Source organism: Dunckerocampus dactyliophorus, chromosome 2, assembly GCF_027744805.1.
Source record: "Dunckerocampus dactyliophorus isolate RoL2022-P2 chromosome 2, RoL_Ddac_1.1, whole genome shotgun sequence".
Classification (NCBI taxonomy): Eukaryota; Metazoa; Chordata; class Actinopteri; order Syngnathiformes; family Syngnathidae; genus Dunckerocampus; species Dunckerocampus dactyliophorus.
This window is the reverse complement of record NC_072820.1, coordinates 6334369-6347460: the sequence shown is the minus strand read 5'-3', so window position 1 is coordinate 6347460 and position 13092 is coordinate 6334369. Positions and strand designations below refer to the sequence as shown.

The 13092-nt window shown below is 41.9% G+C and overlaps 1 protein-coding gene across 2 annotated transcripts; it reads right to left on the bottom strand.

Moving 5' to 3' along the window:
* Window positions 1-2293: 2293 nt before the first annotated feature.
* LOC129176868 (histone-binding protein N1/N2-like) lies at window positions 2294-11535 on the bottom strand. 2 transcript variants are annotated; one of them, XM_054767341.1, is made up of 14 exons: window positions 11369-11535; window positions 11134-11239; window positions 9198-9278; window positions 8998-9098; window positions 8492-8932; window positions 7996-8051; window positions 7837-7916; window positions 7663-7736; window positions 6698-6886; window positions 5179-5351; window positions 3259-3351; window positions 2952-3044; window positions 2750-2874; window positions 2294-2635 (listed from the first exon to the last, which is right to left on the bottom strand). In XM_054767341.1, exons 1-14 carry the CDS (start codon window positions 11421-11423, stop codon window positions 2629-2631), a joined length of 1674 nt encoding a protein of 557 aa, XP_054623316.1. In that variant the 5' UTR covers window positions 11424-11535; the 3' UTR covers window positions 2294-2628. The 2 variants fall into 2 exon arrangements, with proteins under 2 accessions (XP_054623316.1, XP_054623317.1); XM_054767342.1 differs by having other exon boundaries at window positions 2296-2635; window positions 3280-3351.
* Window positions 11536-13092: the final 1557 nt, after the last annotated feature.

Genomic DNA, 13092 nt, shown 5'->3' with positions numbered 1-13092 from the left:
CAGTAATAACACAAAACATGAGACATTATCTGCATGAAGTGAGCCATGGTATGTCCAACACAAAAGTTCTCCCATCCCATTCCGTGTGGAAGTGGTAAGTTTTTGGCTTCGTGAGTTTAGAGGAAATAAATTCGAGGCCAGCTTGTTAGCTCATTAGCTTGCTAGCTAGCGGCCGTCTCGAGTCCCTTCAGCATTAGACTTGTGACGTAAACAATGAATATAGGAGTGTAATAGGCGTAATATTTCATTTCTACAGGGCTCTAATTTTAAAACCTGGATTTAGAAAGTCATAAGCAGGATTTCTATAACAAAAATATAAAAGTTATTAAGATTGAATCCTATATCATGGAAATTCATTAACTGCGGTCGGGTCTGGAACCAATTAACCATTATAAACGAAGGACGACTGTATTCACAATGAAGCTAGTTTATAGCAGGGGTGTCCAACGTCCAACACTAAAACTGCAAACATTGAAAAAAGGGCATAAAATGTTGCAGTGTCAATACTAATATGCTTTGGCACCAATAAGTTCTTTTTTTAATGTAACTTAGTATATCAACACTGGGGGTTGAGTGTTCAAATCTTTGCATGGAGTTTACATGTTTCTTCGTGCGTGTGTGCCTTTTCTCCAGGTACTCCAGCTTCCTCCAACATTCCAAAATTACGCATTTTAGGCTAATTGGATACTATAATTCAGGGGTCTCAAACTTGCGGCCCGTGGGATTCTCGACATCAAAGATCAGTTTAAGTGTGGCCTTCCAGGGCAAACAAGCCAATACTGAACTTACAGTGACCTTGTCACACAGTCCAATGAACAGGGCGGCCACCAGACAGAACACTGAGTACAATCATGGTGCCAACACAAAAATGACAGCACAATGACTAAATAAACACAAATAGGCTAACTACTAGAATAGTGAATGGTAAACGCTAAAAACGCAACTTTAGCTACTTTTACAACTTTTTCCAAAGCGGCCTAGCCTCGCCAAGACCCTACGTCCTTATATTGACTTTGAGACCCCTGCGCTAAATTGTTCACAGGTGTGGATGTGAATGGTTGTCTATATGTGATTGGTTGGAGACTACCCCAGGGTGTACTCTGCCTCTCACTTGAAGTCAGCTGGGATAGGCTCCAGCTCACCCGTAACCCTACTGAGGACGAGCAGTATAGAAAATGGATGGGTGCGTTGGTTTGAGCCAAACTATCAAAATGATCCCCTTATTTCCTTATAGTTCAGGATGTCCTATGTGTGGTCTCCCGCACATTCCAAAAAAATAAAAAAATAAAAAAAAATAAAATCAAACCAGCAAAAATGAAACATTTGACAAGAATGAAGTCTAAATATTACGCAAAAAACAGTTGAAATCCAACAAGAAAGTGTCTTAATTTTAAAAAATAACTCAATTTAGTAGCATAAAGTTTAATTAAAGATCCTTTTTATTAAAATTAAAAAAACAAGTTGTAATTTTTGGAAAATTAGTTTGGTTTACAAAAAGAACATTGTAGTTGAAAATTAAAACAGAAATGGAAAACAGCTGTAATTTTACAAGAATAAAGTCAAAATATGGAGAACAAAAAGTCACATTTTAACAAGAATAAACTGTAAATAAGTCATTTTAGTAGCAGAGTTGAAATATTCAAGAAAAAAACATTTTTAGGCCTCTTTACATTTTTGTAAAATTATGTTGGAGGGGGAAACATGAGAATAAAGTCAATATTGCAAGATCATTTCCAAAGACCGTGGCTTAGTGGTTAGCATGTTGGCCACACAGTCAGATCGGGAAGATGTGGGTTCAAGTCTCCGTTGGGCATCTCTGTGTGGAGTTTGCGTGTTCTCCCCGTGCGTGCGTTTTCTTCCGGTACTCCGGTTAATTGGCGACTCTAAATTGCCCATAGGTATGACAGAGTGAACGGTTGTCTGTATGTGCCCTGCCATCGACTGGCTATCAGTCCAGGGTGTACCCTGCCTCTCGCCCGAAGTAACAACATACCCACATCACTAATGAGGATACGCGGCATAGAAGATGAATGAATTTACAAATATTTAAGTTGAAATATTTGGAAAAGGGGGGGCAAAGAATACAAACATGCTTCTTTTCAATATCAAATCTGAGATGCAGTTTTTTCTTGAAATAAACTTCTTAGCATGTCTACATGTGTTGTGTTATAAAATATGGAAGTGACCCTTGCATCCTTTCATTTTTCAGTAGGTTTGGACATCCCCGTTATAGATATTAATAAATGTTGCAATTCCATGGAGGGGGGAAGAAAAAAAAAAAAAAGGCATCGGTCTCAAGATTTCAAAAGGTGACATTTGAAGTCTTTATTAGGTCAAACTTGAATTTACATTAACAAATCACACAGAAACAGACTGGAGGAGAGGGGGGAACAATACCAACATAACTGCATACTCAAAAGAAGCCAAAGCTGTCCAACAAGTGCAATAAAAATGTCACAATAAGTTCTACAAATTTGCCGCTGTACACAACACTGTCAAAACTAATAGACAACATTGGCATTGTTTCTCCACGCACTTCAAAGATGTACAAAACTTTTATTTAACAATGACGTATGAACAAGTGTACAAGACCTTGGCAGGATATCCCTTGTCGAGTTGAAGCCACTTTCACTGACTGCCAAGTGGGGGGGGGGGGGGGGGGGGGGGGGGGGCACAAGATGACAAAGAACTTTAACAAGTGTTGGAGAACGCACAAACAAGTGTTGAACGCAAAAAGAAAAGCCCTCACCTCTCCACCTCCATACTGTTCGCGTGTCCGTTAGCGTCACCGTTGGCTTTGTGCACACAGTCACCGTCTGACTCCTGCTTCACCTTCTTGACGCCTTCTTTCACAGGACTCTCCTCTGGCTTCCTCTGAAAAATACACACACACACACACGAGTCAGACCAGGTCGCCCAGCAGGAGGGCCGTTAGAATTGAGCCGTCCCACCTTCTTCCTGACCAGGTGGCTGATGTCAGAGACGGGAGCCTTGGCAGCCGCTCCATTGGCGCTTCCAGCTTTGGCGGTCGATGCGCCGTTCGACTGGTATGACATCAGCAATCGTTAATAACACATCTCACGAGCCACCACATTAGGCCCAGTGAGGAAGTCGTATTAAAAAAGTAATCATGCATTTACATAACGCCCAGCGGCAGTCATTTACGAATGAGGTTGTAGTTTGCATCGACACCGTCCTTCCCTCAGCTCGGTGCAGTTCTACTAATCAAACCAGACTGTGTGGATGTACGTAATGTACCGGTAGTCGAATTCCACTCACTTCTGAGGCGGTGCAGGCGCTGCCGTGCTCTCCAGTGGAAGCAGGGAATGCAGAAGAAGTGGAGGCGCCATCCTGACAAGCACACAACATGACCAGCTGTGGTTTGGTATTGGTCAATCATTGCTTCAAAGCGGGGGTCCACAATCAGTGGTGATCGCACTCCTGGTCAGCAAAATTCAGCAGCTGCTTAAAATCGTCTCGTCACTTACAGGCACGCTAACGGGCCAAATGCCTTGCGTGTGTGGGCAGGGGGAACGTTTGTCGTTCCGTCACTTTGGACTCAAGTGAAAAGTCAAGTTCCCACAATGGCATTGGAGACATTGTTGCCATTTCCATCCAATTACTGGTCTTATGCTGGGTTTTCGGGGCGAACCACTACCAAATTTAGATTCCGCAGCAAAAAATGAATATACGACGCGCCTGCTCGGGCTGCAACTAACGATTCTTTTTCTAGTCGATTAATCTGAAGCTTGTTTCAATTAATCCAGTAATCGCTTAGACCCTAGATCAGGGGTGTCCAAACAGCAAAAATGGAAAGAGCCGTCATGTTTTTTTGTTTTTTTCTTTAAAACGAGATGTACGAGAATAAAGTAGGTATGCCCCGATGGGTCGGCCACCGATTATTATCGGGAGAGTTCCGTAAGAAACACGTTTATGCTGATAAATGCCCATCACAGGAAAAAAAGATGGCCGCGCGGCGGCCTGACATGACAATTCCTGTCATAACACAAACGTGGCATGAACGTGCGCCGTGTCACGTGGGGTCGACAACACCCGTATTGAGCCGACAAGCCCCGTATTGCCGCGAGAATCAACAAGTCTGTGAAACCTCAATGGCTTCGGTTTGACAGCTCGACACAGGCGATGCCAATCGATGCCGGTGTGTTTGATCGCTCCCATGGCTAACCTGGTGCTGTTCCACTTTTCTTGCATCTTTATTAACACGCTTTGCCTAGTTAGCTAGCTAGAATCATCCGCTTAGCTTCTCGTCTACAGAAGAGGAAGTGACATTTACCACAGAGAAATTTTGTGTTTTTAAAAACAAGCAATGTGGTTAGTTTGGAGCTGGATTTTGTCCCACGGTGAAGTGGATGTTACCTTTATGGGGTACGTGCTAACTTTTTCAAGTGCAACTGAACAACTTTATCTTGAAAACACTATTTGTGTGTGGTTGTTTAATGGACATAAAAACAACCGGCCCAAAAGTTTTTTTGTTTTGTTTTATACTTATTTGCCAGGGGCCCTTGGAGTTTTCCAACAGCGCCCCTGACCGATAGCATTTAATAAATAAATGGAAAAATGTACAGTAAATCCATGTGATCGGTATCGGCCGCTCTCACTCCTGGATGATCGGGAGTATAAAACCTTGATCGGAGCATCCCTAGAATAAACTCATATTATTATTATTATTATTATGAAAAAGATGCAATTTTTAGAAGCATAAAGTTGAAATACTAAAAGACAGTCATTTCTATTCTAATTTTGGAAAATTTGCTTGGTGAAAAAGTTGATATTTATAAGAATAAAATCAAAATATTACGGGAATGAAGTCATAACATTACAAGAAAAAGACAAACGGAAAAGAGCAATACAAATGTGCTTTTTGACCCATCACAAAACACACCTACAGTCCATGCGTTGGTTTACAAAACATAAAATGTCAAAGTGGCCCAACCATTCTTTGATTTTTCATGATGCGGCCCTCGATGGACAAAGTCTTGACACCCCTGCCCTGGATGGACCAAATCGATATGAACTAAAACTGTTAGTGGTGTGGTACGCGACATATCAGAAAAGAGGCAAAACTATCGATCAGAGTTTTCCAAAGTCAAAGCTGATGAGTGTCTGCAGGAAGGTTGAGGCTGCAATCGGGATATTCACAGTTCAAGTCGGACCTACCAGCACACCCTTCACAGCCTCAGCGTCAGCTCTCCCCGTTTTCAGGCCATCGGTGGCGTCCTCCACCTTCTCCTGGATTTCTGGCAGCAGAGCCTTCAGCTCCTCCATCTCCTTCCTCTCCTCAGGAAGCTCCTCTGGGCCGGCAGCATTCTGGATCAGCTCCGTTAGTTTCTCTGCAGGACAACGCGGTGGCGTTATTGCGCTATTGCCGTTTTTCATCGCGATCACAGTCCACTACAGACCCAGCCAGACCCTTCTTATGGCACCGTGTCGAAGAAAAGGACAGCGAGACGTGAAGTGAAACATGCTAAGATGCTCAGAAAGTAGAGAAACATTGGCTGCATGCTCAAACACAGTGACCGTCAGAGACGCCATCACGATGGTATCCTTCAACATGTGAAAGGATCTGCTCCTATAAAACGGACAGCGATAAAGCAGCGAAGTGGACCGGGGAGCTCCAGTACTTGGCTGCAACTAGCGAGGGCGTTGTGGATTCAGTCCGGATTCATGAGCCGCTACGGGAAGTTGAGGTATGCCCACACAGACCTGTTTTACATCAGATGATCTGACACGTGTTTCCCGCCCGTCTAGTTTGATTTTTAACCCCGCAGAGCGCAGGCTTTATGTTTTGGTTATGGGTTTACCTGTGTTTATCGGTCTGTGCTCAAAATAACTTGAAAAGTTCTGAATGGATTTGGATGAAATTTTCAGAAACTGTCGGAAATGGGATATGGAAGAACTGATACATTTTTTGGGGGTGATCCAAAATTCACCCTTTCCCCGACAACTAATTGTTACCTGCTACGACAGCCACCTTTCTCAATTGGTTCACCTCATTCATGCTATTAGCCACAGCACCTAATTTCCCACGTTTTCTCTTCCGGAACGCAAAAAGCCTTTGGTCTAAAGAGTTCTAGCTACTTCTACATTTCTCAACCGATTCAGACCGTTCCAAAGTCAAAATTCTTAACCTCATTCGGGACATTTACCCTTCCACATGCGAGGTGTTAGCATGATAACGTTAGCATACTAGCATTTTTAACTATTTTCAACACTTAGCACTATAATGCTAGGTGTTAGCATTTTAATGTTAGCACTGCTAGCACATTAACATAGTAACATTTTTTACTATCATGCTAGGTGTTATGCTAACGTTAGCATATTAGCATTGTTAACATACCAACATTAGCATACAATTTTTTGCCACCTTCTTACCTAGACAAACATTATGCTAGATGTTAGCATGCTAACATTAACACCTAAATGTGTAGATAAAATAAATGTAGGACTAATATATATGGTGTAAATCACAATATGGGAGGGAAGAACAATGCTGCTTGGTGGAGGTCTGCGCTCTGTGTGCTTTCTAGTTATCTATGCGAAATTATCCATGTGTGGGTTAGCCCTTAAAATTCAACGACAACATCTTCTGAAGAACACCTGTCCAAAAAAAGCAACCTATGTTTATGTTTTTAATTATGATGAATAAAAAAGGACTTTATGCCACACTCGCTCTCACCCAGCCTGCTCTTGATGACGGAGATGGAGCTATTGAGCTCCGCGATGGCTTCTTTGTACTGCATGTTCAAACTGAAAGTCAAACCCAGCTGGTAGCGAGTCTCGGCGAGCAGTCGACTGTCCGAGTCCAGGTGCTTCAACTGCAGCTTCAGACACTCCTGGAAGTCTTCCAGTGCTTGGGTGTAGTTACCTGTGGGGAGGGGTTGCATACACATACACACAGAAAAAAGGCGAAGTAAGACTCCTCATTTTACAAATGGAATATTTTCATAGCGCAAAGAAAACCAGTTTACGACCTAAATACAGTTTTAGAATATTAGAGCGTTTTAGACATGGGCTAACACCCCATAGTCACTTTTACACTTGTACTAGCCGATATACAGTAGTAGACATAAGAGTAAATAAGCCATTTAAGACATAAGACTTGTGCTCGTATGTGTTGAAATAAATGTGCGCCCAAGGGGAGCGGAGTGGCGGCCGTACAGGAAGTGATTTCAATGTGCCTGTTGAGATAATTCAACATATTTATTTTAAAAAATCTGTTCTGGCAGTCAAGTTTGCAATTTGTGTCTTGGGTCACCTAACAGTACAGTATCATTACTGACACCTAGTGACCAGTGTAGAATACTACGTTTCATTCCCAGTCTTCTGAATGCCTTATAGTTGTGTTAATTTAGGCATTTTTATTCTTGAAAACTCTTAAATTAGGCACACAAAAAACAACAACCTTCAAATTTGCTTCAATACGCATATTTTACTAATGGGCGATATTCAAGCACGAAACAGCATGATTTATGATTTATTAATATATTTTTGAAAAAACGTGAGTCGAGTGGCAGAATTTGAACCGCAAGGTGGCGAGGGACGACTGACTGGATTTTCATTTCTTTTGCCTTAAAAATAAATGCACGTGCGTCATGGCCAGTTACGCTTTTCCACGCATTATTGTGAAGGGTTCAAACCTACCCGTCTCAGCAGAAACTTCACCCAGCTTCAAGTGAGTCTGAGCTGCCATCAGTTGGTCCTCTTTTGCCTCTTTTCTATGTTGAGGAGGAGTTACAAGACATGTTTGACATCATTGAAAACAAAAACAAAAAAAACCGTATGTGCAGGTGGATGGCAGCCATTGTCTGCACCAACCTCTTGTAGATGACTTTAGCCACCTCCAGCATCTCCCAGGCCAGCTGAAGGTTCCCTACCTCGTCCTCATCATCACTTTCCTGGATTTGGAAGAAGATCCACATTCAAATCTGACTTCTCACAAACCTTCTTGTGTCTTTTTTTTTTTTTTTTAAATACCTTTTCTCCAGCATTGTTCTCTTCACCTTGCTCTTCTGCATCGTCTTCATCGCCATCTAACAACGTTGTGTAGAATAATCGGAATCACAACCAAGTGTCTCTTAGGACGCTTACAGATTTTTTTTTTTTTTTTGGAGGAGGAGGAGGTTTTTGGCGAGTCGTACGACAACTAAATGTGAGCTCTCCTCACCAGTTAAATTATAAAACAGTCACCTTGCATAATAGAAATCAAGAGGAAAACCTCGAAACCAAGTCAGAGCCCACAGCACACGTCGTTCAGACGCGTCATAATTAAAGTAATTGCCTTGCCAAGCACGATGCAACGAGCAGGAAATTGACAATGCGCGACTGCGGACAGTGTTAAGGTAAATATACAGTAAGGCTACCTGTTCTGTTGAATCTTTACATGTCGTCTGTTGTAATCTGGCACCATATTAGGAAATATCATTACTTGACCTTCTACATAAGCATTAACCAGTCTGAGGTTGACCCTTACCTTCAGCGTCTTCCTCCTCCCCATTAGCTGGTTCTTCTTCCATGTTGTCTGATGGTTCTTCCACGTTCTTGTCTGCTGCTGCATCATCTCGCACGTCCTTGTCTTCTGCTTGCTCTTCCTTCTTGTCACTTGGTGGTTCTTCTACCTTCTTGTCTGCTGCCTTGGTGTCTTCCGGTTGTGCCTCCTTGTCTGATGGTTCAGTCTTTTTGTCTTCCGGTTGTGCCTCCTTTTGAGCAGATTCTTCTACCCTCTTCTCAGCTGCTTTTTGGTCTTCTGGTTGTGCCTCCTCCTCTGCTGGTTGTTCTCCCACCTTCTTTTCCGACAGCTCCTCTTCCATCTTTTCCGCAGCTTCTTTCTTGTTGCCCTTGTTTTTCTGTGCATCTTCAGGCTTCTCTGCCATGGCTTCATACACCTGCACCCTCAGCTCGTCCCTGGTCTTTTCTGTTACGACGCGAGACGACAATCAGCACCAACTGTTTTCTATCATTCAGTGTTTTTCCGCTCACCGTCAACATTTTCTGTGCCCTCAAAGTTGGAGTCTTTGGGTTTGTCCTCGTCATCCTCTGGAACGCCTTCTAAAGCGTTGCCGAGCACGGAGTTCTCCATCCTGCATCAGAACACTGGCCGTCAGCCCTCTGCTTTCTCGTTTACTAAAATCTTTTCAATGCTCAATTTTAAAGCCTTAAAAAAAAAAAAAAAATGGTACCTTGCCATATCCAACAGTGCTTTACCACACCAGAAGAATGCCTCCGCACACTCGTCTGCCGTGTCGCCATATTTCTTAGCCCTGGAAAAACATCATTTTGTAGATACTTAGTCATTTTATTCATCTGTCTGGGCTGTCAACATAAACATTTTCGCAAGAACACATTTCCATTCAGTGCAGTGGTGTCCAAACTTTCTCCAACAAGGGCCTGCATACATGGGAGACACTTATGTGTTGAATAAAACGTGCTTGAACCAATCCAGTGTTATGCCAAGCAGTTAAATATAGTCAGGTACCTGCAAAAGAGGCCAATACTATAATTAGAGGCCTATAGGCCTTCCTCTTCTGGCTCTCAAGGAAGGCGGTCGTATCTTTTCCCTCTCCTCTCCCTTATCTTCCCTGCTATGCTTCCATGTCTCATACTTTTAAAGAGCCTCTCTCTGCGCTGCTCTCCAAATCTAAAATCATGGAATTGACCAACTGGTCTCTCCACGCACTTGACAAGATTCTTCGGGGGAACCCGTCTGCCCTGACGGAACGGTGACCACCGGGTATGTGATGGACGGTTGGGGGAAGTGACAGGTCATGCGCCTGGCGCGTCTCCTTTCCGTGGAAGACATCGAAGACGTCTACCTATTCGGAACCATGATATAACAGATCTGGTGCCAGAGAAGCTTTCGGCTTTGCAAATGCAGATGGATCGACTGAGAGACCAGACTGGACAAAGAGAGTAGCCGGGTCTATTGGAATGTGGCTACTCGCACTAACCCAAACAATCTACTTAATCTGCATTTCGGCCTATCCAAGGTCGCGGCTCGACCACAATTTCCCCCCATGAGATTGCTGCAGTGGGATGCTGTGGGGGACCCCCCCCCCCCCCACTCTTCTTCACGAACACTTGTTTCTCGTCTCAGCAATGGGCTCTTCACGGACATCTCCATGGTAACTGCTGTGTTATCGCAGTGACACCCTGCGAACTGAGGTTCCAAGATTGGGCACCTGTCCGGGGAACTTCTTCGGGCCTACACACATGCATATTCGACCACAGCTCATGCTGGGATCGCCTCAACTCCCCTTTGCCCTCTCCCCTGGTGCAAGTCTTGTGTTCATGTTGTAAAAGTGGGCTTATTTGTGCCTACATATGCTGAGGCTTTTTGACAGTCCCCCGCTGTACTCCACATAGAAGCTTAGTTTGTCTTTTTTCCCCCGTGCCCTCTCCTCCTGTTGTTCCCTCTCCTCTCCCTCCTCCATTGCCCAGTCATCCTGTAAGGTTGATTCTGATATTTTTTCCTTCATTTAAAAATGTATATGAATATTTCCTGATTAGCCAAATACTCTATAAATATTATAAAAGGACAAAACATCATCATCTGCATTTTTCTGCTGTTTTTACTTATTTTTGGGACAAGTGAAATATAAGTTTAGACAAATTAATAACAATTTTAAAAATCTAATATTTAATTGTTTACAAATTACACAAGTTTTCTTCATCTGAAATACATATAATCATCTAAAAAAAACCTTAAACAGTTTCTGATTACCCAAATACTACATAAATATTGTGCAGATCTTTTTATACTTTTTTGGGGCAAGTGAAATATAAGAATAGACAATTTATGTTAAACATACCAATCTTTAAAAAATAAATAAATAAATAACACAATTTTATCCCCAATTAAAAAGCCAATTACAAGCGAGCATTGACTGCTACCTTTTTTTAGGTTGTTTAATTAGCCATTTAATTTAACGACCCAAATCAGGGACAATACGAATAATTTTAAATTCCCTTACATTGCCAACGTTTTTTTTTTATTTCAATTTTTTCTAAAAACAAAAACACCCTACATAAACTGTTAACTTAGAAACGTATAAGCTTTCGGGCTTCCGTCGGCATGCTTCCATTGTGGGTGTGCGTGTGTGTTGTGCGACAACTCACAGCATGCCGCAGGCCTCCTGCAAGGTGCTCACCGCCTCCACCACCTTCCCCATCACCAGGTGCTTCTTACCCGCGCCGATTAGCTTGTTGGCGTCCTCCATGTTCACTGAATTGCACCGACAGGAAAACAACTTTATCAGTGCGCCGTTAAACACGAACATAACCACCGCGACACTTGCTTGATATTATACCGAAACATGATTAAAAACGTGCTTCATTTGCTGTACTAACAAACCTTGGCTGTGTGGATATCTGCTTGGAAAGGAGATACGAGGTGCTCGGTGGGACATCCGTTGCTCTCCTCGCTGCCTCGTTCGTTTGCTTGCATTTGGCGCCAAATATCCCTGCTCGTTTGTGGCCCACTTCCGGACTCGTCATCCAGCGCGGGAGAAATTCTTAAAGGCGCAGTCCACAGACTCGGCTACTCAAGTAATGCAGGCTTTACAGTCAGTCCACAGAACAACGAGGCTATATCAGTATTATCATAAGGTTTGTATGCATTTATAAGGCAATCTGCATGACACTAATTTACAAATAAGCGTGACCTGATATAACACATAATTATTTCCCTACTTCCCTATAACCTATTTATTTCTTATTTCGAATACTTCTTTTTTTTGCTTTAATTTTTTCATCACTGCATATTCCAGCAAATAAGAAGATTAGCATAATTTCTACATCAATAATGAATGAACTTAATTTTCAGAATATGCTGTGTGTGGAGAGTGTTAAGAGGCTCTGTCACATCCTGCTGTGATGGAAAGCGTACATCCAACTCCTCCCACTGCCTCCATGGTGCAATTGTCTCATTATACATGTCTGGACCTGGCACCCCATCTGCTTCACACTGAGAAAAACCCACTCAATCCCTTTTATCATTACAGTCAGAGGTTAAACAGCTGTGTTTTTGTTGCGCATTGTGAACCCATTTACTGTATTGGCTATATTTCTTTGAAAACATGTTGAATTATCATTCTTCCATCATGCTTCTGGGTGTTTTGCATCATCCCTCGTGCTTTGTGGATATTTTGGAATAATTCCAGTGTATTTGTGCTTCGGGACTCTATTATTTCATCATTAAAAAAATGAGGTAACATGCTTTTAGGGCCCTATAGTGACCAAAATGAAGGATGCGAATGCCCTTCAAACGTCCAGATGCGGCAATTATGGGCATGTTGTGAAATAGCAGATGACAACACGGCAGCGTCTGATCAATGAGGCGCCTCTAACAAGAGGTTATTGTGTGCAGACCCTCTTATCTGGCCCTTGATGCGGTGCCCATGGCAACAGCATGTGAGGACATCGCTTGGTGACAGCAGAGAGACGGGGAAAGGAGAACGACGAAGGAAAGGTTTGAGGTTTTCGTCACTTATCAGGCAGCAATTGGATAAAACATTTTTTTTCTGGTTTATTTATGGAGTAGCCCTATTTTTGATATTACAGTGAAGTCAGTTGCTAACATTTTTGTAAGGGAGTGTCCGAAAAGGAGTAGGAAGAACACCATATTGTTTTTTTTTTTACATGTTGACACTTACAATATTTTGTTTGCTTACATTTTGTCATTTAAAGTTGGTTCTTTTCCTATTTTGTAATGATAGAAAATTACAGAGAATGCGTATTGAGTAAACAGATTATGCAATGATAAGAGAAAAACAACAGAAAAAGTTGTTGAAAAAAATAATATGGTAATGACAAAATATGCGTTAAAAAAGCGGGGGAACAAAACGTACAAAAACAAAAATGTTACAAGAAAAAGATACAAAAATAATCAAATCAATGTTACAGGAGTAAGCAAAACAAGAATAAGTAATGATAAATATAAAATAAACTAGGCTTAAATAAATAAGGTAACCTAAATATAAATTTTAAACATGAATAGTAATGATAAATATAAAATAAAATAAATAATAAATGAATAATATATATAAAATATGAATTACAAATATAAACAAATAAGCT